Source organism: Triturus cristatus, chromosome 1_1, assembly GCF_964204655.1.
Source record: "Triturus cristatus chromosome 1_1, aTriCri1.1, whole genome shotgun sequence".
Lineage (NCBI taxonomy): Eukaryota > Metazoa > Chordata > Amphibia > Caudata > Salamandridae > Triturus > Triturus cristatus.
In genome coordinates, this window is record NC_140579.1 from 56,272,791 (window position 1) to 56,298,729 (window position 25,939).

Consider the following 25,939-nt stretch of genomic DNA (forward strand, 5'->3'; position numbering starts at 1 on the left):
GCCGGAGGTTCGGTCAGCAGCAGGAGGCCAGACCCGTGTCTGTGGCTGGCAGCATCCATTTTGTGATGCCATGGCTCTGTTAGCTGCTACCAGGTATACCGGTGCTGTCATGTCTCTCCCTCTAGAAGGGTGGGATCATACTCCCACACCAGTTACTGGTGTGGGGGTATGATTCCAAGGTGTTTGACACCAAGCACAACATGTTTCCGTGCAGCCAGTCCAAAGTTAGCATTTACCGTTGGGTTATAATGCACATAAGAGTATATGGTCAGGCTGCATCACAGACCACCCCGGAGAAGAGATTCCGAAGGGTGCAGAGGGGGCTCTGCTCATGCATGGGCACCCTCTCACACAAAACCAAGCACCCTGCCTTCAGGATTGATAAGGCCTGCCATAGGGGTGACTGATAGGTTTATATGTGTAGTGATAGGTGAGATACAGTGAACCTATATCTCAGTGCAGTAGCAGACCTGTGGTGTCATTGTGGAGGGCTTCACAGGGGTGGCATAATACATCTTGCAGCCCCAGGTAGGCCTCTGGGGTACCTATGCCCTGGGTACATAGTATACCATATACTAGGGACGTATAAGGGCACCCCAGAATCCAATCTGTGGTGTACCTAAGGTACTAGGAATCAATTTAGAGAGGAAGCAGCTAGGCTGGGGTCCTGAATAGCAGGGACCCAGCCAGACTAAAGTCGAAAAACAGTGAAACATCAGCAAAAAGTGGGGGTAACCATAAGAAGAAGATCCTACTCTCCTACAATGGGTATCTGGTATACACTGTGTTTGGCTCACCCTCTGTCATTGGGTGGCAGGTGCCATAGAGCTGCCCAGAGGGACCCAGCCTTCCTGTCAAGCACTCGACTCCTTAGAGCTTGGGGCTTCAGGTTTCTACCAACATGGTGAATCCCAATGCATTCGCCACTGCGCCTCTGGACAGCGAGTGGAAGCGCTTTAATGCATTTGGCAAAATAGTCTCTTCCTTCCCCAGCTTAGCACGATTGTCCATGAGCACCACCTGCTTCCTGGAACACTACTCGCATGCCTTGTAGGATATGCCCATTGAGATCTTTCTGGCCTTCCTTGACAAATTCAAGAACTTTCACTTAAACAATTCAGGATAGAAAGAATGCCGCTAAATATTTTTGTTTGGCTAGCCTGAACACAATAGTAGGCATGGGCTTTGCCATGTTCACCATTGTCATTATCGGGTATTGTGCTTGGATGGGCACCACAGGATCTTCCTGTGGCATGCACTCATCCCTTATGGGTATGCCATTTGCTAGTTCCAGGCTTTTTGGTGAAAAACTGACTCTGCACTCGAGCACTTTAAAGACATGCTGCGTTTAGGTTTACTCTTTCCAGCCCATCAATCTCATCAGCAATACCGGAAAGCTCTCGGGAGCTTGCCTACTGCCGGCCACTATCAACTGATAGAACAGCCAGCACAACCCTTTTGCAGTATTAGAGGGCATGGTGGCGGCAGAGACCATGGACTCCCACGGTTAGCAGTCCCTCCCTTCTGCACTCTCCCGGCGCAACTGTAGCCAAGCTGCTTTGATTCTCCCTGCTATGGTAACGTGCAACCTGTAGGGAGAGGATTTTTTTTTTCCCACCCAGCTAGTGTGCTATAACTTTAGACCAGTGGGTGCTGCAGGTCGTTCAGCATGGCTATGCCCATTCCTTCACATCTGCCCCAACTCATTTTCCACCTCCCAAGCTTGTTTTTTCAAAGTAAATACAATCATCAATATTTCAACCAAATTGTGTTCATTTTTAATGAAATCGAATGTAAGAAATCATTCCCATATTCCTAATTGCAAAACAAATAATCTTAACCTCTATATCTTTAGTGTTTCCACACATTTATTATATGAAACATTCTTATTTCATTGACGATTTGGATCAAAGTCAACTTACTATATATAAGGCACTTGACACAGATCCAACACTAACATTTTCATCTATTTATAATACCATTCTTGATAAAGCAATTGATTATGGCAGGATTATAGAAAAAACAAGAGTTTGCAGGCTCTTTCTTAATTGTACATTACCCAAAGTAAACAAGCATCCTACTGATCCTCTTTTCTGGTGTATTATATTAGCTTATAATGGATTAGATGAACCTTAGGGACAAGATGTAGATTTTCTTCAACCAACTGTTAAAGAACAAAAATTGTATATAAAAGACACTACTGATTTTCTCAATAAATTGGCAATCACAAACATTGGATAAACTTAATCAGACTTGGCTTTGCAGCATAGTTGTGAACTCACTTTACAAATCAATTCTATGTCAGGACCGGAGGCAAGGATTGTGCTATCCTTTCTTCACTTTATTGATAGCAGCCATTCAAAGTCAAAACAACTACCATTCCCATGAACCATAGGGAATAAACATTAAAACTATAGAGTGTCCACAGATAGAATATCCCCTTCAATGCACCAATCAGGTGTCCCCAGGATGTTGATAGTCCTCTGTTTGTGACTATACTTCCTCTTTCTTCGCTGCTTGCAGTCAAGATAAGTCATCTTTGCTCTATTTGCTTACTGTTTGTAATATTATCTGCTGTTTTGTTTATGCACTTATTTGCCTTTATCGCTTTGATGTGCGCTCATTACCTGGGTAATATGCTGTAGTGCGGCTTTTCCGTGCGCAAAATACCGCGGTTTCCATTTCCCTCATGGAGCGGTTGTGTCGAGCGCGCGCGTCAAGTTCACCGGCGCGCTCTCCTTGTTTTTTGTTATTTACTTTGCGTCTTTTCTGTGCTGTGTGGTCTTGAGCGAACCGCCGCTACTCAGCGCTTCACTTTGGCCGCGGGAGTCTCCCAACTCCCTGGCAGCTGTTGTTGGTGCGGGCTTGCGGTGGCTTCACGACGCCACCAGAGGGCGCCTAACGACGTCCTCTGACGCGGCGGGCGCGCTTGGGATTCCGATCATTCCTGAAGCGTCGGAACGAAGCGTCGGAACCCAGCGCTGCACTGCCGCTCCCGATTCTTGTCTATTGTCTGCCTTGCACGCCCCTGACAAGGGTCTGTACCTTGCCATTAGGCATCTTTTAACTGTTTAACGCCCCTGTGAACGCCTGGTTGCTCATGTCTGTATCTGCCATTAGGTAGCATTGCAGAGTTTTCTGCATGGTGGTCAGTATATTTAGGCCAACAACGCTTTGTTTTATGCACAGTCAGTAGCGCAGTTATACTGCAAGGACCCTTTTTAGGCAGACTGCCCATAGTAATATATTCTGCACCAGGGCTGTTTGGGTCCTAGGCTTCAGGCCTTTTCCCTGTGAGCACTGCCCGCCCATATTTTGGGTGATTCCCAGCCACCCCTAGTTAAGGATAGCCTCCTTTACAAGTTTATTGGCCAATTGTCCGTTGACGACACCGTCTACGATGATCAGTGGGAAGAGGACCGCCTGGCGGCTCTTCCCTGGGGAGACTATTTCTATGATGCTGTTGATGAATCCATCCACAAAGCGGTGGAATTGGCCATGACTCCTTTGGAGGAGCGGTTATACCGCAAAATTGACCAAGCCTGTGAAAAACTGGCCAGGGCCGCACAATCCTCAGCTTCAGGCCTTCCTCCCAAAGACTCTGCCTCAGATGCTCATTCCCCTCCGCCTAAACGGGCTAGGGATGCAGGGACAAGTTCCAACGCCTTTGCCCGTCTTAAGCAGGCTTTCCTATCTAGTGTTGCTCCCCCTGCAACCCCCTCTTCTGTACCTCCACCAATACCTTCTACCTCATCGGGCGGGGATCCTGATGACCAAGGGGACGCGGATGCCTCTCCTGAGCGGTCCCGTCCGTGGCTCCCTTCCAAGCCGCCTGCGGCTGACACAAACGTCTGTGCAGACATGCTGGATTCAGACGATGTCTTACACCTGCGCTCCTCTGACTAGGCCCCCTCTTATAAAATCGCCCAATATGTGGCCAGCAGGATTTGCCGTCCGCTAGAACCTGCTACCCGGAATTGCCTTAGGGCAGAGTGTCCACGCCCTTCTTTAGAGGAGAAGGTAGCTGCTACTCCGGAAATTGATCCCAGAAAGGCTACCTTCCCACAAAAATGTGTTAAAGACCCTAAAAAGGGTATAGACAGGTCCTGGCGAGCCTGTCAAGATAAATTGTTGGATATCTTGGGGCCTATTACCAAAATTTTGGATATGGCAGAGGAAGCCAAGGTTTCGGGCTCACTAATTTCTTCGGAGCATCTCTCCTCATGGGCCCAACGGGTAGTGGTGTTCCTTGGAAACGCCAACTGTGCGCTTTCCACAGAAAGGCGCAGTTCTCTTCTTATTAAAGTCGATCCCAAACTCGGGGACCTGGCGGACACTGAGGCGGGCCCTTTGGCTCAGGGTTGTCTTTTTGGTGAACCCTGTATCAAGGAGCTGGGGAGGTTCAATAACACCTTCACCTCCCTAGATAGGGCTCAAATTTCCATCAGGAAAGTGTTTCGCACTCGTGTTTTCAGGGGGGCCGGACGAGGTAGGGTCCGCTCTCTGGCCGTCCAAACCAGACCAGAGGACAAGGCTCCAACCAGGGACAATATCAAGATCAAGCCCGCTTTGGAAACTTCTACCCCACCAGGGGCAGACGAGGCAAGAACAGAGGCGGCAGAGGAGGAGGCGGCTCCATTTCTTCCGGTGAGTGTTGTCCCATCTTCCCTTCTAAAAGTGGGGGGCCGTCTAGCGCATTTTTTCCCAATGTGGACTTCTATCACGGGGGCCGCTTGGGTCCTACAGACAGTAAGGGGTTTTCATATAGAGTTTCAAGGAACCCCGGTGCAGGTAGTGCCTCCCAGACCACTTTGTTTTTCAGAGGTAGACGCGGGTTTGATTGACCAGGAGGTCCATGCCCTTCTGACCAAAGGTGCAATAGAAGAAACCGTGCCGCATCCAAGAGCTTTTCTCAGCAACCTCTTTCTGGTAGACAAAGTGGATGGGGGTCAACGTCCAGTTACCAACTTGCGACAATTCAACGAGTGGCTGGTGTACCGCCACTTCAAGATGGAGGGAATCCATCTCCTTCGAGACATCCTGCGTCCTGGAGACTGGATGGCGCATCTCGATCTCAAGGACACTTATTTAGCGGTGCCCATCTTCCCTCCTCATCGCAGGTTCCTTCAGTTTCAGTGGTGCAACAAAACCTACGAGTTCACCACCCTTCCCTTCGGTCTGTCCTCTGCCCCTTGGTGTTTCACCAAGGTCTTGAGGCCGGCTGTGGAGCACCTGCGGGCGTCAGGCATGAGACTCATTGTCTATTTAGACGACATCCTGCTGATGGCGCAGGGTCCGAGCACCCTGTCTCGACACCTGCAAACCACGGTAGATCTGCTCCAGAATTTGGGGTTCGTGATAAACGAGAACAAATCTACTCTGATTCCCTCCCAAAGAGTGGTTTTCCTCAGATTCCTGATAGACTTAGTGGAGTCCACTCTCAGCTTTCCTGCTCGCAAGCTGACGAAGATTCGCCACGCACTTCGGAGAGCTTTAAGGCTGGCTCGGATTTCCCTCCGACTATTGGCTCGGATAGTCGGTCTTCTGTCAGCCTCCATTCAGGCCATCTTTCCCGGCCCGCTCCATTACAGAGCTTTACAACGCCTCAAAGCGGAACATCTCCGCAAGGGTCACCCTTATTCATTCAAGGTGGGCCTGACAACAGAAACCAAGGAGGAGCTTCAATGGTGGCTCTCCCACATGGAAGCCTGGAATGGGCATGCCATCTTTGGTTCCGCGCCCGATATCGTTATCGAGTCTGACGCGAGCAGATCTGGATGGGGCGCGAAGTGTGGTGACTTCACTATGGGGGGTGTATGGTCTCATTCGGAACAGCTGTTGCACATCAACTGTCTGGAGCTTTTGGCGGGTTCATGCGCCATCAAGTGTTGGACCAAGGATTCGGTTTGCTCCTGCGTCCTTCTCAAAATGGACAATATCTCCGCAGTCCGGTATATCAATCATCTTGGGGGCACTCGCTCGTGAGCACTTTCGGACTTGGCGGTTAACCTCTGGCAGTATTGCCTGGACCATCAGATCTTGGTCACGGCAGAGTATCTGACCGGCCAGGACAACCAGGTGGCGGACTTTCACTCTGACACTTCCACGATCTTAGTCTCTGGAAGCTACATCCAAGGGTGTTTGCAGATCTTCAGAGTCTTTGGGGTCCCTTCTCGGTCGACCTCTTTGCCTCCTGCCTGGATTACCAACTTCCCCGGTTTTACAGTTGGAGGCCGGACCCTCTGGCGGAACAGACGGATGCTTTCCTCCAGGGCTGGCGGGCCGAAGCGGGCTACGCCTTTCCCCTGTTTGCAATGATAACCCGGGTTTCGGCTCAGGTTCGCCGGCAGAGAGCGTCCATTGTTCTCATCGCGCCGATTTGGAGGTCTCAAGTCTGGTTTCTGGTTCTACTGGAACTTTCCTGGGATTCTCCAATCCCACTCCCCCAGTTTTCTGCTCTTCTTCTGAGTCCAGATGGATATCCTCACCCATTGATCGAACAAGGCTCCCTGACTCTAATGGCGTGGCGGATTACAGGGGACGATGAGCGGTCCCGGGCCTTTCGGGAGCGGCTGAGACTTTCCTGTCCAAGGCCTGGGCAGACAGCACTCTAAAGCGTTATCGATCCACATGGAGACGGTGGTGTCTGTGACGGAATTTCAATCCCGTGGCAACTGATGTGACCGCCATCTTGAATTTTTTGGCCTCCCTAGCAGAGGATTGTCTCGCGTATAGGACCATCAACACCTTCAGGTCCGCCATTTCTGCTGGTCATGCTTTGGTTGATGGTTCACCTGTCGGAGAACACCCCTTGGTTTGTCGACTCCTCGGGTAAACGTCTGTCACTTCCCCCGGAGCCTCGGTATTCCCAGTTATGGGATGTTAAGAGTGTTGAACCTCTTTCAGTCTTGGCAACCGAATAGGTTTCTGTCCAGGAAAGAACTTTCGGCTAAGATGGCCATGCTTCTGTGCCTGATTTCTTGCAGACGGGTCTCTGATGTCAGAGCTTTGGATGTGTCTGGTAGGATCTTCTCTCCCACCGGTGTCACGTTTACCATTCGTAGACGCACCAAGTGTGGGACGACTACTGTCTCCTACCCTGCTTTCCCTGACTTTCCCAAACTCTGTGTAGTGGCCTGTCTCAAGGCCTACAGAAGATGACGGAGGAGTTGTGACCCCCTGGGGAACGCCAGTTGCTCATTGCGCTTAAGAAGCCTCATAAGGCGGTCTCTTCTCCCACGATTGCCCGTTGGGTCCGTTGGATTATGCAGGAGGCAGGCATAGATTTACGAGCTTTTGGTGCTCATTCTACAAGAGGAGCTATGGCCCCCAAGGCCTTTACCCTGGGAGCTTGTCTGGAAGACATCCTGAATGCAGTGGATTGGTCTTCAGACTCAACCTTTAAGCGGTTTTATTTTAATCCGGTTATTGACATGGCTCATTTGGTTGTGAGCAAGCTTTAAACTAGCATAATCCTCGCCTCCGGGCCTGACATGGAATGAAAAATTTCCTAGCTAACGTAACGGAAAGTTTCCATTCTATTAAGTACTCGGAGGCGAGAATTATCCCACCCAGGGTACAACTTGGTTGTATTCCCTCCCTCGTATTGGGGTAAGTAATATGTTTACGTGACATTCTGGTATTGTGATCTGGTATATGCTTTGTCGCATTCTCTCCTCAGGGCTAAACCTTAGCCACTGCTGTCACTTACGCCTTCTATTAATTTTCCAGGGGACTCGAGTAAACAAGACTCCTGATGTGAATCTACTGGCTGACTGAGCGACGAAAGAGGAAGTATAGTCACAAACAGAGGACTATCAACACCCTTGGGACGCCTGATTGGTGCATTGAAGGGGACATTCTATCTCTATAATTTTAATGTTTATTCCCTATGGTTCATGGGACTGGTAGTTGTTTTGACTTAGAATGGCTGCTATCAATAAAGTGAAGAAAGGATAGCATAATCCTCGCCTCCGAGTCCTTAATAGAATTGAAACTTTCCGTTACGTTAGCTAGGAAATTTTTCATTCCACGTGCTGATGGTATGAAAGCAGAGGAATGGGCATTACTGAAAAAAGAAGAAATTGGAGCAAATGAAGTGTTTTTGTTGAAATTGTTATACTTTACATTGTATTACACTACAGATATTTTCAATGGAACTGACTTTTTCCTACAAAAAAATTGGTACATCTATGGGTATTACGAGGTCCAATATTTTCATGGGGAACTTTCAGGAAAGCTACATTTATGACCAGGAGAGATGGAGTACAGATTTTATGCCATACTTATACTTTGTATAGATGATTGATGTTTTATGGAAAGGTTCAGATTTGAATACTAAACAACGGACCATTAAAGTTGCACACAAAGTAGACAATTACCAAATTGTATTTCTAGATGTTTTAGTAAACATTAATGAGACAACATTTTCAACCAGTGTTTTCAGAAAATCAACTGATAGAAATAAGGGTTTCCACCCAGACTCCTTTAAAAACATCTCCTTCTTCTCAATTATATGTCTGAACAAATAAACGATGGATTTAACCCATATCTGTGACTGGGGGTGAATGTTTGATTTGTTCAGCATTCCGTCCATTTGTTCTTTTTGATAGTAGCAAAGGCTTCCTCCGGAGTTCTCTTGAGAACAGCGTATCATTACAAAACAAACTGCACATATTGCTGCGTGTGGTGTCTAATGAGAAAAATATACACAAAATGATTATTATGAGACAGTAGCCATCTTGTTAAACATGGAGTCGAGGCCTAGTTAAAGATAGGCTTTAAAATGCATTTCTAAACATCTGTGTTTTTGTTTCAATTGCAATAGATTTACGTTTACATGCACATATGATTCTTATCAGAAAATAGCCCCCAAATTATTTATGCTATTTTTTTGGTATCGGATAGAGGCTTTTAGCTGCAGGTTCCTTACCTTTGATTTCCCAGGCGTCAGACTGGATATGTGACGATACAAAGCGATCATTTAGCTCACGGTACATTACATCGCGGTTATTACAACGCAAGTCGTTACAACAACTTGCACTTCAGGTGCTGGACTTAGGAATGGTATGATTTACTATTCCATAGGGAAGGTGTTGGAATAGTAAATCATACTATTCCTTAGTGTACAGCGCCATCCAAAGACCGCGTTGTAAAGGTCGTTTCCCGTCAGACTAGATCTAGAAACTTTTGCTTGAGCAGTGCCCCTGTGTGCATCCGTTTAGATCCACATGGCATCGTTGGCGCCGAAGGTGAGGTCGCGGTCACCTATATAGGCATCACCCAAGAGGCCGGATGTCAGTTCTTTTCTTTCTGCGCCAGTTAGAGCTGATCCGGAGAAGAGCTACCCCTCTGCCTATTTTTGACAGATTCTTATTAGACGTTTTGTCGAAGATTTTCTCTTGGGTGTCGAGAGAATGTCCTGTAGAAAGGTAGGGTTCAAGCTGTGTGGCACCGGTCACTGCGCCGTGTCGGTTACTGACCCATACCTTGTTTGTTTATGGTGTCTCAAGTGCGACCATGACACAAGTCTTGCTCAGAATGCCGAAGGCTTTGAGAGTGCGGTCCCTAAAGCTGCTTGCTGCCCGGCAGTCAATGCCATCTAGCGCGACTCCTAGGAGGTCTTGGTCCCGGTCAAGGAGAAGTTCACGGGATCGCTCCAGGGGCCCCAGGTCGTCTTTGTTACACTTCAGGTCCTCGGGACACTCGGGGAAGAAGCACAGAAAGAAGAAATCTAGATAGACTTCGACTTCACCACGTCTGTCGAGGATTGACGAGACGAATGAAGAACATCGATGTTTTGGGCACGGTTCTATGGAGCTATTGCCAGGTATGCTCTGCACCTCCCCCCGTTTCTAGGAGCTGGAGCGACCGCCGCACAAATAAGAGTTTTACAAGGCCATGCGCTGAGTATTCGATTAGGCTGACCCCTCTGGTGCGGTCTTTGGTCCCCGCTGGGTCAGAGGAGGCCTCATCAGGTTCTGCGCCGACGGCTCCGATGAGGTCTCATGGATTTGATCCCAGATTGGTGCCAGTCGTGCCAACACAACCTTATCCAGCATCGGTCCCAACGTCGATGGTCCCGGCGCCCACTGGCAGCGCCAGCTCCATTCTTATCCCTGACGACTCTGGGTCAGAACGTTATCAATCCGCCGCCAATGGAGCCCAGTGTCTCTAGGTTGTTGCCTGAGCGTTTTGAGGGGCATGTAAGCATAGGGGAGGACTGAGAGGGGTCACTGGACTCTTTAGAACGCCAGTTATACAGCCCTGGTGAGAATGTGGACTGGTATAAGGAACACGCAGAGGCCAGTGGACTGGACACCTCTCTAGATACTGGTATGCTCGCTCCACCAACTGTACTGAGGAGGGAGCATCTTATGCAATGGTGGTGAAGAGGGCAGCAGAGGTCCTAGGCCTGTAGCTGCACTCAGTGCAGGTCAAGACTAACCTCTTGACCGAAGTGCTTCAGCCTGGGGCTTCCTTATCTGAGCCCCTTTTGCCCTTCAAGGAAGCACTCACGGATGTCCTTCTAGGCACTTGGTCCAAGCCTAACACAGGGCTGTGAATAGGACAATAGCACGCCGCCATTGCCCAGCCTCAGATGATCCTAGTTTCCTCAGCCAGCACCCCACCCCTGGGAGCTTGGTGGTCCAAGCCTCAACATCTCATGGCACGTTTCCTCCGGCTAGGGAATCCAAGAGGCTGGAAACACTTGAGAAGAAGATGTTTTCTTCCACCAGCCTAGCATTGCGGTCAGTGAACACAGCATGCCTTTTGGGCCGTTTCTCCCATACCCTATAGGAGACGGTTTCACAATTGATGCCTTCAGACGTTGGCAGTGTTTGCTATTCCCGCTACTTTCTGATAACCAAAAAGGACAAGGGTCTTCATCCTATTCTAGACTTCTGAGCCGTCAATCTCTTCCTCAAAAAGTACAAATTCAGGTTGCTCACTTTGGCTCAGGTGTTGTCTGCCCTTGACCAAGAAGACTGGCTGGTAGCATTGGACTTTGAGTATGCGTATTTTTACATCCCCATCCTACCTGCCCACAGGTTTTACCTGTGGTTCATGGTAGGCCACAAGCACTTTCAGTTCACGGTGCTCACCTTTGACCTTACCAGTGCCCCTTGGGTGCTCTCCAAGGTGATGGCCATGGTGGCCACTCATCTGCGCAGGTTAGGGGTGTCAGTCTTCCCCTACCTCAACAACTGGCTGTTGAAGGTGGCCTCACCGCAGACTGTCGTGTTCCACCTCCAGACTACGGCGTACCTTCTGCATTCGCTGGGGTTCACTATAAATGTGCTGAAGTCACACCTGACTCCTCCTCAGACGCTCCCTTTCATCGGAGACGTTCTGGACACAGTGCAGTTTCCGGCTTATCCTCCTCCTGAACCTGGTTCCCACTTACCTCATGTGTGCCCCCTTTGAGCTGTTGCACAGTTGTCCCCTCCGGCTGCTTACCATCAAGACAGCCTTTCTATTGGCGATAACATCTGCCTGGAGGGTCAGTGAGCTGCAGGCTTTATCATCCAAGCCTCCCTATTTTATGGTATTCCCGAACAAGGTGGTGCTTCGCACCCGGGCCTCTTTACTACCTAAGGTGGTGACCCCATTCCATTTGGGACAATCTTTTGCCCTACCCACTTTTTATGCTCCTCCACACTCCTCTAAAGAGGAGGAACAACTCCACAGTCTAGACCCAATATGAGCGTTTTCATTCCACTTTGACAGCAGCAAAGAGTTCTGGGTGGATGACCAACTTTTCGTGGGCTATGTAGGGGCTACGAAAGGTCGGGCAGTTCAGAAACAAACCATTTCATGCTGGGTCGTTCTCTGTATCAAGATCTGCTACGTCCTGGCTAGAAAGCAGCCTCCTGAGGACATACGTGCCCATTCCACCAGGGGAAAAGCTGCAACCACGTCGTTGGCTTGTGGTGTTCCAGTCCTAGACATCTTACAGGCAGCAACTTGGGTGTCCCTGCACACATTTGCCAAACACTACTGCCTAGACATTCCGGTCCGCAGGGATAGGCATAGGCATTTCACCCGTTCGGTCCTGCAGGACTTCTTAGTTTAGTCAATCTGTCCGCATCCCACTGCCTGAATGCTATGGCTTTGTTGTCTATTCAAAGGTAAGGAATCTGCAGCTAGAAGTCTCTATCAGATGAACAAGTTACTTAACTTTGGTAATACACTTTCTGGTAGAGACAATATCTAGCTGCAGATTCCTTGCAGACCCACCCATACAATATCTAGCTGCAGATTCCTTGCAGACCCACCCATACCTCCTCTCTCTGCGGACACGTTTAAAGGGATATGGTTGCTCCCTTCTCAGGGCCCAAGTTTGGGGGACACACTAGTCCGTTCACTTCATGGCTCTGCATTTCTGGCATGGAAAGTGTGAAAAGCAACTAACGTCCACACGCCTGAGCAGCACTTGTATAGGTGACCGCGACATTACATCCGGTGCCAACGAATGCGCCACGCAGATCCGAACTGAGCCACTCGAAGGCACACCGGGGTATTGCTCACGCAAAAGTTTCTGGATCCATTCTGATGCCTGGGAAATTTAAAGGTAAGGAATCTGCAGCTATATACGGTCTCTACCAGATAATGCGTTACCGAAAGGTAAGTAACTTTTTCCTTAAGAAAGACTGAGGTCGTAGACAAATTTCAGACCTTTGACTTCCGAACATTTATTCTGAAAGACGTTCAAAATGTTGACTCTGCTTCAGGGTTTCTTTCCTCGCTGGATCCAGGAGGCTGTATGGTGTATTTTAACTTGCATACGCATACTTTCATGTAACTGTATTTATATATTTTTTTTGTTCGAACATCTAAGTGTTAACCATCCTGCCCTCTGGCCTCACCTCAGGCTCTATGGAGCTTATGAAGGTGAAGATGGTGGTTGTGGCCTATGTTTTCAGGTCGGGATGCATCTATTCTCGTACCTCGATGACTAGCTGCTGGAAATGGGCTTGACACAGCCACCTTCTCCAGCAAAGTGGCAAAATCCCACCTGCAGTGTACGCGAGGATCCCTTTTGCAGGGGCCATCTTGAACATAGTGACATGCAAAGCTTTTCTGACCCTGCAACATGTCTGGGAATCCTATGTTTTGGGCTCACACCTGGGTTCCAGAGTGGACAGCTCTACAGCATCATGCATCCCGACGGTCCTTTCGGCCTGGTGGCATATGCCGGCCCTGCAATAGAACTTATGTGTGGAGTAAGCTCAAAACTAGGGCTGCCTGTTGGACAGTATCCATATTTCGGAGGAGGAAGTAATGGGACATGCAATGGTGGTTACTGCAGACCAACCTGACCTGCGGCAAACTTTCCTACCGACCTCACCTAGAGCTCACAGTAGTGATGGATGCATTGTCCCTGGTTTTAGGGCATTCATCGGGGAGAGATAAAGATCAGTGGTCTCTAGTAGAGCAAAGACACCACACCAAGTGTCTGGAGTTTCATGCCTTTTGGTTGGCTCTGAAGTCCTTTCTTTCCTCCACTAGAGGAAAGTCAATTCAGGGAATGGACAACATGACCACCATGTGATACTTCAAAAAGCATGGCGGTACAGATTTGCAGGAGGCACTGCTGCTTAATAAATTATTGAAATACTAGAGGAGCTCTCAGAAGGTCAACCGTTTGGAAGGGTCTCTGAATGACAGGGCGGACAATCTCATCTGGTGGGCCGCAAAAGGGATCTCATATGCAGATGGTTCAAGGCCTCTTCACCCAATGGGGCATATCCTAGCTAGATCTTTTCACTACCACGAGAACACAGTGTCACAACTACTGTGCATTAGAGTTTCCACCTAGGAAACACATTCCGTCTGAAGTGGAACTCCAGTCTACTTTACGCCTTTGCACCCCTGCCTCTCCTTCCCAGAGTTGTGAGGAGGGTTAGAATAGACTTTGCTCAGCTGATTCTGCTATTCTGCCCCAGATTAACCTAGAAGAGGGTTGTACTCTGATCTTCAGAGCCTGAGTATCTGTCCTATGTTTCTTCTGCTTATTCTGGAGAATGCTACATCCCAGAAACAGAGAGGGTCCTCCATGTGAATCCCTACACCCTACAATTCCATGTGTGGAGTTTGAGCGGCACCAAATGAATGGGTTTGGTCTGCCCACTGAAGTAGTAGATGGTATTTTTGTGTCTAGGCACCCATCCACTGGATGCTGGGCAAATGTCGTGGCCTGGTGCAGAGACCATTATGTCGACCACCTACAGGCAAAACTGGCTGATGTTTTGATGTTTGTCTTTGGTCCAGCAAAGATTTGTGGGCAGTGTTAAAGGATTCCTATCAGACCTTTGTACATTTGCCTAACCAACCATCATTATTCAAGTCAACAGTTGTGATGCTATTTTTAAAGGGGCTTGCATACATGTTTCCTACTGCGCCCTGTATTATGCCACAATGGAATATTAACTTGGTCCTTGTGTTGATGAGGTGCACACCCTTCGAGCCTATGCACAATTGATCACTAAGATTGCTGACCATTACATTGGTATTACTCATTGCTTACTTATACACACTTTGTCAATGAGCTGTTGAAAACTCATTATGCCCTCTTCTTTCTGGATGAATTGATTCTGTGAACTCACACCTTCTATCTGCGATATGTGGTGTCAACCTTCCACATAGGACAGTACACCATTCTCCCTTTTTTCTTACATCCACCTCACACCTCTGAGGAGGAAAGCCTTCACAGGCTGGACTCTAGAAGAGTTATTAGCTTATACATAAAGTGCATCAAGGAGCACCCGATAGATGCTCACCTGTTTATTGGCTTTGCCAGTGCTAAGAAGGCGAAGATGGTCCAGAAGCAGACTTAAATCAGGTGGATCATCCTGTGTATTACAACATGCTACAAAATGAATAGATGAAAAGAAGAGAGTTCCTACTACCCTGAATTACTAGTCACAGGAAAAATAAAACTGTTGATGTGTCCAGTCTGGGCCTATACTCCAGAAGGAGAAAAGAAATTAAATTCTACCGGTGTATGGTGGACGCAATCTTTCTGGACTGATGTATGAGGGAATATGGAATGAATGGTATGTGAGATGGGAGTATGGTACAGGAGAGCTCATGTGGGCAGGTTGTTGAATTGTGTAGTGATATGGTCTTTGTTTTTTAACAAATGAATGTATATTGTTTATAATAGATGAATAATCATGTTTAAATTATGTACACAAACATTATGAAAAAATTATATAAAGTTTTGTAAAAAAAAGAAAAATCAGAATCTTATGAAATACATTTTCAAAACTTAAATATGTTCACTGTGAGATATTTTACTGTGTGACAAGTAAATAAGGTTAGTAGGACCTGTTAAAACATGCTACATTCAGGCTGAAATGGAGCCTCTCTAAGGCCTTCGGGCTCATGCCACCACTCCACCATTGGCAAGAGGTGTTCCAGGATTAGGCATCTAGCAGGCTGTGTAATTGGCATCCATTCTTACTTTCATCAGACATTACTGTGTCGACAACCAAGTCCATAGGGAGGCCCAGTACATCTGCCTAGTCGTGCAGGGCGTCCTGGTATAAGTCCACTTCTCAGACCCACCTTTGGGAGGTATTATTTTGGTATCTGTTCAAAGATGACATTAGTTGGATTAGAAATATCCATCAGGATAACAAGTTAGTTGCCTTTGGTGATATTTGTTCTAGTGGGTATTCTAAATGCAGATTTCTCCCTGCTCTCTCTCCTCCACGTTCTAAAGAATGGACTTTTAAGGCTCTATAAAGGTCCCAACCTAGATTTTACACACTCACACTGCAGTCTTGAACAGTTGACCTGCGTTTAAGGACATCGAAGAGTGCACAAAGGTGGCAAAATTATATGGCTATTGTCACTTTGTTGAATGGCGCAGGCTTACCATGGAGCCAGTGGTGCCACCCATCAGCGTCCAGGAACAGTTGCTTTAAAAGTTCTGGACATTCTTTGGCATCTGGGAGATACTCAAAAGGTGAGGAATCTGCAGGCAGACAGTATACACAGGAAAGAGCATTACCAAAGGTAACGTATTCATCTATTCCTTTAGTGTGCTGAATGTAACCTTATTGTGCCTTGCAGGTACTGTGCGAGTGACAACAGCAGCACGTCTTGCCCTACTGGTGGCCAAGAACACCTCCTTCTTCCCTTGCAATTCAGATCCATTCGCTGAAGGAAACATAGATGTGTGGTGGGTTGTGCATGATGGTGGCATGTTGATGCTGCTTCCCTTCTTGATTAAGCAGCACAAGGTGAGCACACATGCTTCTGGACTACTCGAGTGTTTAATGTTGCTGTACTTCCCATTGCATTGAAGGTTGCATGGAGAAAGAATTAGTTTTTGATGAAAATGATTGACATTACTCTTCTCTTCCTTGAAAGATCAGGCTCTATAACATCTGAGAGCCCTACAAGTTTCAAGAGATTTACTGTTTTGCCAATTTACTTTCAAGGATGAGCATGATGACAATAGCAACTCAATTGTAACTACATTAGCAGTAATTAATGAGCCATTTGCTAGGTTGAGCACTATGAGATCCACATCCTCTTTGTTGTGTAATGATAGTTTGCTGTCACTATACCTAGGACTTAGTGAGGATGAAGGCTTGAATCTAAGAAATACGCCTTAAGTTTTATGTGCTCCTTTTTAACATTGTCACTTACTTTTTCTGTCTCTATTCCTCACGGTTACAGAGCTGCCCAGAAGATGTGCTTTTACTATTGAACAGTGATGTATTGCTTGTTTCAAAGACTGGTTCACTAAAACTGTGGAATAATCTGTTGTTTATTTGAAGTAATACTCTCTCCCAAATGTCTAAGGTTTGGCGTAAGTGCAAAATTCGAATCTTCACTGTGGCTCAGATGGAAGATAACAGCATCCAGATGAGAAAGGACCTGGCCACTTTTCTATACCATTTACGTATCGAGGCGGATGTCGAAGTAGTAGAAATGGTGAGGACTCTTTGAGAAGTCTTTATATACTAACACAATGTTACAAACATGCTAGATAGTTGTTCTTCTTATACCTTCTCACTCATTCATTATATGCTAGCTTCTTTAGCTGTTATAATTTTTCATGGAATTCTACTTGCCTGTCTTTCTTGTCTCCTCTGCTTTCTGAAGTCTCTTTTCATTGCTTGTTTGTTGTTGCTAGTGTATAGTTTCACTATTCAAGTACTTACTCATGCCGCCAGCTTTATCAGGGCAATTTGAATATCCCCTTGCATGATTGAGGGCATAAGGACATTTCATTGTATACTTAATTTCGAATAGATACTAAATCCTTTGAGATTACTCTATTTAGATATTTTACTAGTCTTCAAACTGGATCCAGAATTATGTTTATCAATACAGATTTGCAAGGGGCCAGCTACCACTGTTGTAGAGTCAGATGCAGATCTACAAGATGTCTTTTCTGGAGGTGACAATATAGGCCCATAAACTTGTCATCCTTGTCAGTGATGTCAGTTCTTTTATTTTGCTTTTCACTAAAACTGGGATCTGGATAATGATTCTCAAATAACAGAACTGTCCCTACATGCACAAGTGTCCCTCTGTAAGTGAGCTCCATCTCTTTATTAAATCATCACCAACTGCCACACCCACTGTTTTTCAGCCTGTCCAGCAGGACACATGAAACCCCTTCCTACCTGCCTCCCCTTCTACTTTGAATAATTTTCAAGGTACTTGCCCTAAAAGACAGGCTCCAAGTAGTACATACCATGCAGCAAGTAGTCAAGTCAAAATCCTTTATTCGATCTTACACATAAGATCATAAGTATTTACAGTCACAAATTATGGTTTAAAAAAGTGCTATCATCCACTTTATCATAAAATCCATGTCATCCATCTATAAATAAACTAGATACAGTAAAATTATAATAGACAGTCCTAATTCATCTTATGGGCCAACCTGCTTTCTCTTTTTCAAACTTGCCCATAAGAATGATTCTAGCGAGAAGCACACAAAAGAATTCTGCAAGGATTTGAAGAAATACAATGCCACACGACAACATTTAAAATTGTGGAGCTTGCAAATTGGTCAAATAAAAGTATGTTTTTCTTGATGGTAAAAACCACAAAAAAATAAAACATAAAGATTAGTTTGTGGTGACCTGTTGTTGCACGGACACACGGAAAGATCGGAGTGTTTGTATTGCTTCCCTGGGTGTCCTACCATCAATGGAATCAAGTTTAGCCGGATTCTTAATAAAATATATGTGTGGTATGGCAATGTGACATCAGCCAGGTAAAAGAAACTTCCCTCCTCCAGCGCTGGAGTTAGTTCATACAGACTGTGGGAGTTTTTTTCCTTTCTCAAGTATTGGGCCCTCAAGATGAATATCTCAACCACTTTGTTAGGGACTTACCAAGTGGATGGATCATTAAAAAGGTGACTTAGGCCCATTGCAGTAAGTTCCGACTCCACGTACTTTAGCCACCTGATCCTACTGTAGTTATCAGATTTTAAAATAAGTGTTATCAAATTTTGCGTAGGGGGGACCCCTTTGGTTTTGCAAATAGAATGCCACAGCAGGAGTGGTGCCATTTTGATTGAATCGATAATATATGGTAGAGCGAGTTCCATGTGTAGAACATAATTCGAATAGGACTGTGGGAGGGAAGTAAAAGACTTAAAAAATGTGTTCTCAATTATTTGCAAACAATCACTGGGAGCCATCCCCCATACCCCTGCCCCATACACCGCTGCCGCCTTTGATTTTGCATGATACATTTTTTTCATTGGGATTAGAGGTTTGACTCCCAACCTTTTGGAGAATGTTTTCAGTGCCATTAAGCTTCTTTGCATACCCATTGCTCTTCCCTCTAGCAATTTGGACCATGATTGTTTTCTATAAAAAAGGACGCCAAGATAGGGAAATTAATACACCACATCCATTTTGCCAGAGTACATAAAAAAAGAAGAAGGTGGTCTGTCACGTTTCTCCGCCCCCGCGATGATAATGAAAGATTTACTCTGGTTGACTTTTAAATCTAGTGAGTTCATAAAAACTGGATATAAGGTGCTGGAGCCCCATCCCAGTTCGGGCCATCAGGACAGCGTCATCAGCATACGCCCAAATCGGTAACCGCTGATGATTAGAAAGCACAGGGACATCCAAGGATGCGCCCTCAAGATGTTTTCCCACACCATTGGTATAGATGGAGAATAAAAATGGTGCCAGGACGCAGCCCTGCTTTACCCCGCTTAAGATCTTAAATGATCGGGTGCACTCCCCGTTCTTCCCGTAATGGACTGAGGAAGAGGCGTCAGAGTACAGCTGTCTGATGAAGTCGACCAATGCCTGATCTATTCCCATCTCCTCCATAATATGCCAGAGTCTAGGGTGGGACACGCAGTCAAAAGCTGCGGATAAGTCCATAAAGGCAAGATAGATCTTCCCACCCTAGGCTCTTACATATCTGTCCATGATCAGTGAGAGGTTCAGGCATTGGTCTATCATGCCTTTTCCCTCTTGAAAACCATATTGGGACTCCCTTAGAATTTTTTTGCTCCTCACCCATGCCTCCAATCTCCTCAAAAGAAGGCGGCCCATGAGTTTGGCCGTCGTATCGATCAGCGAGATTGGACGGTAATTTTTAGGATTTCTTTTATCTCCCTTTTTATGAATTGGGACGATTAAACTGATTTTCCAAGATGTGGGGGGGGGGGGCCCACTACAACGATTTTGTTAAAAACATTGGTTAAAAGGCGGCCCCATATATCCATGTTTTCGAAGAAAAAATCCATTGTGACACCATCGGGACTTTCCCAATACTGCATGCCCTTTAAAATAAGCCACCCACTCCTCCTCCCCTACATTAACATCATGCCCTGGGTCATTCGGAGTTTTAAAGTGGGGGCCATTTATTATTCCCCAAAACTCCTTTGAGTTGCCTGAAGCCGAACCCTATTCTAATTTGGCCCAAGTTTCTTCCCTTAGCGCCTTTTCCCTATTTTTCCTGGGCATTTTATATTCCCTACGGAGAATGGGAATTTCGGAGAAATTTCTTGGTTTGGAACCTAGAGCTTTGGTAAGGGCTTTCTTTTTTTTGGAACAGATCGAATCAAACCAGCCCATTTTCATTTTATGATTTACTGGTCATCTTCCCAGTGAGTGACTTCCTTATACATTATAAAAAATCTAAAAAGGAAGACACCACGAATTGGGGATGGTTGTCAGGATCTAGGCAATTACTAATAATGTGAAGGGCTTTCCTAAGTATTTTGGGTATCACCTTTGTTTTATCAATTTTGGGCCACTTCAGTTGATATCCGTTTCGTCTGGTGAATATAGGCTGACCAATTACCTGGGGGGTTATCACAGCCCTCTGCATAAGTTGGATTTCACATAATAAAATCGCATGGTCACTGAAGGCGTTAAATTGGATATTTACTTTGTTCACCTGATGTTTAAGTGGTTTGTGATCAATATAAAGTTGATAGTCGATTCCTGATGTTCTCTGTGAAACGTTGGAGACAGAGTATCATTGGTAGTGGCTAGGTTGTTGACCATGAGCATATTTCTCATTGAGATTAGCGTATTCCGGGTGTTTCCATAGATATTATGCAAGAAATGATGGACAGGATTGCCTCTCAAATCCTCCACACCACAAACCCGCTCTAAGTTATAATTACATGGGTGTATGTTGAAGTCTGCCAGCCATACGATATTTAAGACAGCCTTTTGTTTAATAAAATTGGTCGCCTTATCAAGGGCACAGTTCACCTCATCCAAAACTTTTTGCATATTTAGGCAAAAATTGTTATTATAAAAGTTTATTAAGAGCCATTGATCTTGATAAGAGAACTCTAGAATAACGAGATGAAAATATGGGGAGGTTCCTTCAAGCATTTTTACTTTTGTTGCTAGTGTGTTTGGGATTAGAGTTATTAAGCCCCCTTTAGCTCTTCCTGAGGAGGGCGGGGTAGCTCTTGTCTGGTATGAACGGTAACCATTTACAAAGATCTCTTCTGTGGCCCAGGTCTCCTGCAGGCAGGAGATATCTTGATCCAGCCATAGTCTGAGCCAATGGGCGTCCCCAAGTTTATTTGTGATACCTGCGACATTCCAAGATACTATTCTTATGATATCTGAGTGCCCCCTCCTGTTATTACTAGGGGTAATAGTCGCTTCTCTGTCAGTATTATTTGCGGAACCTGCCATGGGCGAAACGGCCTGCTCCGCTTGCTTGCTCTCGGGTAGTCAATCACACATTTCTAGCCCTGAAAGGGGGGCAAATCTGTTCTCCCAGGGAATTCCCTGATTATTCATCTCATTGTAGCTCCCTGTTTTTCCCTAATCTGAAGTGGCGGTCCCAAAACGAGCGGTGGAAGAGGCCTATAGAAGTAGGCTAGTGAAAATGAGGTGATCTGCGTCCCTACGGGGGTAATTCTGCGGAGATAATCTAAAATAAATTTGACAACGTAGGGGTTATTAAAGTTAATCACAACGCAATCACCCTGAGTCACTTTCGGGGACACACCCAACCACCCTGTCCTTCTAGTCATGATGATTTGATTGGTTAAATGTACCCCCCCCCCCCCCAACCGGTGCCTGCTGCATAACGGTTCAGCCAATTAAGGGATTTATCCATCAGCTGTGAAGTGGTTTCCACTTGACCCTCCCTCAAAGGTGGAACATTTCTCAGTACTATCACTAAGGGATTGCTGCCGGTGGGAGCTGGAGAGCGTGGTGCTCACTATAGGTATGTTGTCTTGGTTTGGCTACTTTATCACCACCCCCCCTTGGGGCCATTTGGGGATTGGTTGGAAGGGTAAACCTAGTAGAAGCTGATTCAAAAGATATGTCCTGCTGGGCCCTTGTAGTTCCTAGAATTTCACCTTCCGGGGGATTAGTGTTGTAAATATTTGAGGCAGCTCCCTTCATTGTAGGCAGAACTGACCCCCTTGACGAAACTGCGGGCCCTGGAGACTGGTGAGAGACGCGACTGTCCGTCTCCTCACTTGTTGATATAACAAAGGCCTGTGTCTGGGCTGACAACCCCTGTGTTACATTTGTCTGGGTTCTGTTGTCACAAGTGTGATGCGATCTACAGCCAACCTCCAATGCTGACAGCCTCTCTTCAGTTATAGTTAGTTTATACAGGAGAGGGTTCAGTAGTACAGAAATCATAGTCTCCATCCGTTTCAGGAAGTCCTCCTCATGCCGAAACATGGATAAACTAACAGTATCTGAGACCCCAGAGCTGACTAGTTCAGGTTGGGCCACTTCCAAGTCGTCTGTCCTGGTGCGTTTCCCAGTACATGCCCCTTTCGTGGGTTTTTGCCTAGCGGGTCCGCCCCCCTTTCTTCTCTTGACTGGGGTTCCACTGTGAATGAGTCAGGGTGGGGGGGCACTGACTTGGCATGGGTCACTATGTTGCCTGTTGATATAACACCCAGGGAGGAAGAGGAGGTGGGAAGTGTAGCGACAACCAGATTAGGGATGAGTTGTTTTGGAGACCTTAATGGCAGGGGTTCCGTGCTCATGGTGCTGGTAGTGATAGTGATGCCAAGGGAGGAGCGCTTTTGTGTCATGAAAGAATCCAAAGAAACCCTTTGCTCCGTTAATTTTATTTCATGAGATAAAACAGTATCTGCCCTCGTAAGAAAAGAGTCCAGTGTGCCTGCAACACCCCCTCCCCCCACCCCCCCCCCTCCTAGTTTTTCATTTGGTCCCTTTCGTTTGCTCATATTAAGGCAGGGATATTGTTCTACAAACCCCCACCAAAGTCGAAAATGGGAAGATAAAAAAAAGCTCAGTACATTCAGATTATATCCGATGTTAGAGAGTGGGCCCAGCCCAGCCTTCCACCGGGCGTGGATGGGTGTGGACGGGCCTGCCCTTGGCCCAGGTGCGCCCTGCGACGCGGGCCAGCGTCTTGTTTTATAGCGCGTCCTCGCACTAGTCCTTCTGGAGCTTGTGGTCCCCCGGTACCTTGGAGCAGTCCGCGGGCAGCGAGAGGCCAATAAATATTGGTGCGGCCACAATGCGCCGTGGGCCGGCGTCTTGTTTGTTTAGCGTGTCCTCGCGCTAGTCCTTCTGGAGCTTGTGGTTCCCCGGGACCTTGGAGCAGTCCGTGGGCAGCGATAGGCCAGGAAACGATGGGGCAGCAAGTATTTCTAGCCAATTCACTGTTAACATGTTATAATTGGGGGTCTGCCATTAATCTGATGTAGTTAATAAAGTTGTCACCTTTAAAAAGCAGGGATTTGATAAATGGGTGCAGCGACCAAATTAGCTATATCTGTTGACACAAGTAAGAAAGTTGCCTGCCCAGAGTGTAGCATTCTCTGTTGAGGTGGTGAATGGTAAATTGGATGCCAGGATTAGAGTCAGGCAACAGAGCGATAACTTTATATATATATATATATATATATATATACATATATATATATATATATATATATATATATATCCGACGCGTTTCGGATTATGAAACCCTTCTTCACAGGCAATTCGGAAATGACGGCAAAACAACACACACTGGTGTAATCCCTCTTTTATTTCGATCCAGCATGTTAATCACCCCCAAAGCATTCTGGGACCAGTAGTGCGTAGTCTTTATCACAAATGTGCACCGTCAGATTTTTCCTTTTTCCTTTTGTTAAAACAGTCACTGGGGGATATAGTCCTGCAAGTTAAAGTATCAATCAAGAGGGCGTCTCCCATTCCACTCAAACTGTCGTCATCAAGACAGCAAGCGGACCCACAATGCTGCGGCGGTGGGATTCCCCGCAAAATGGGTTTTTCGATAAACGTACCCAAGTCTCACCTGGTGCCCTCTCAGCGCAACCTGTTCATAGGGGCAGTACTGGACACTACTGTGTGTCGAGCATTCCCACCTCCACAAAGGATTCTCGACATACAGGAAATGATTCCCTTGTTTTACAATGGAGCGGTCGTTCCAGTCCTGAAGGTCCTTCGTCTGCTCGGTCTGTTTGCTTCCTGCATTCTGTTGGTCAACCATATACGCTGGCACATGAGGGCGCTCCAGTGGTGCCTCCGCAGGCAGTGGTATCAGCACAAGGGAGATCTCAGGGAGTCTGTAAGGATCTCCAGAGAAGCTGCAGCGGATCTGTCTTGGTGGAGCGTGGAGGGCAATCTGTCTCAAGGAAAGCCCTTCCATCTACCTCCATCGGTGGCCACAGTGATAACGGATGCATCCACTTTAGGGTGGGGTGCGCATCTGGGGGATCTAGAGATCAAGGGTCTTTGGTCTCCAGAGGAAAGGTTGCTTCACATCAACCTTTTGGAATTGCGGGCGATACGTTTGGCACTCAAGGCCTTCCTCCCTTCCCGGTCAGTCACTACCGCGATGTGGTATGTCAACAAGCAGGGAGGAGTGGGGTTGCATTGTCTCTGCAGAGAGGCTCTGCGTCTCTGGTCCTGGGTTCAGGATCATCGGATTTGTCTGATGGCAAATCATCTGGCCGGGGTTCTGAACGTGCGTGCAGACAGTCTCAGCCGGCAGTTCTCCACCGACCACGAGTGGAGGCTCCATCCGGAGGTGGTTCTTCACGTCTTTCGGACGTGGGGAACTCCTCGGGTGGACCTGTTTGCCACTCACGAGAACGCTCACTGCCCATCATTCTGAAGTCTCCAGTATCCGATGCAGGGAGCTTTGGGGGACGCGTTTCAGTTGAGATGGGACTCACATCTCCTTTACGCGTTTCCTCCCATACCCTTGATTCCTCGGGTTCTGAGGAAGATTCGCCAAGACCGGGCCCAAGTCATTTTGATCGCCCCGGATTGGCCAAGAAAGGTGTGGTGTACAGATCTTCTCCACCTCTCCTCGTGCCCTCTCTCCGTCTCCCTCTGAGGACAGACCTCCTCTCGCAGTCGGAGGGGCAGGTTCTACACCCCCACCTCCAGAGCTTACACCTTTATGCCTGGAGATTGAATGGGTCAACCTGAATTCTTTTTCTCTCCCGCCTGATGTGGTAGATGTAATATTGTCTGCCAGACGTCATTCCACTAAATCTATTTATTCTTATACGTGGTCTAAATTTGTTCTTAAGTGCGGAGACAAATCTATTGACCCTTTGAGGGCTCGTTTATCCAACATCCTTCAGTTTGCTCTTTGTCTTGCTCAGCAAGGCTTTGCTGTAGCCACTGTGAAGGGATATCTATCGGCTTTGTCGGCTTTCCTTTATCTCGCCGGATCAGCAGTCATTGTTTAAGTCAACTATTGTTTTACGTTTTCTTAAGGGCCTTACCAATAAGATTCCGCCTACTCCTTTTATTGTGCCTCAATGGGAGTTAAATCTTGTCTTAACTTACTTGATGGGTTCTCCCTTTGAGCCCTTGCACAAGTGTCCCTTGAGGCTGTTATCTTTTAAAACGGTCTTTCTCATTGCTATTACCTCATCAAGGAGGGTAAGTGAGATTCAAGCTCTGAGTTCAAAACCCCCGTTTTTGACCATTCATGCTGATAGAATGGTACTCAGGACCAGGGCTGCTTTTCTGCCTAAGGTGGTAACTTCTTTCCATCTGGGGCAATCCATTACCCTTCCTACCTTCTATCCTCCTCCTCACCCTTCCAAGGAGGAGGAGCGGCTTTACCGCTTGGACCCTAAGAGGGCAGTGAGCTTCTACCTCGATATGACTAAAGACTTTCGAGTGGACGACCAGCTTTTTGTGGGCTATTGTGAGAAGTTAGCCTGGCATATGCTGTCTCCTAGTTATAGGGACACCTTGCACCAGTCCAATTCGACTCCTATTGATGATAGGTTTAAGACAACCTTTAAAGAAAGCTATCCTAGTGGTAGCTGTGGAGAGCAGCCTTCAGGCTAAGTCTTGAAGGAGTGTTAAGCTTATTGTTTTACCATAGATAACCTCTTGAATAACCAAATGAAAGAGTAGCCCACACAGGTATATATATAAAATATATGTATTTATTCTAGACAGAATCCCACAGTCTCTTTATGAGG

The 25,939-nt window shown here is 46.7% G+C and overlaps 1 protein-coding gene across 3 annotated transcripts in view; it reads left to right on the forward strand.

Moving 5' to 3' along the window:
* Window positions 1-25,939, forward strand: part of LOC146869374 (solute carrier family 12 member 6-like) — a 720,118-nt gene that overhangs the window by 532,335 nt on the left and 161,844 nt on the right. For all 3 annotated transcript variants that reach the window (XM_085599658.1, XM_085599660.1, XM_085599655.1), the window contains 2 exons: window positions 16,084-16,253; window positions 16,822-16,953. In XM_085599658.1, coding sequence (XP_085455784.1) covers window positions 16,084-16,253; window positions 16,822-16,953 — 302 coding nt within the window. The remainder of the gene's footprint in view (window positions 1-16,083; window positions 16,254-16,821; window positions 16,954-25,939) is intronic.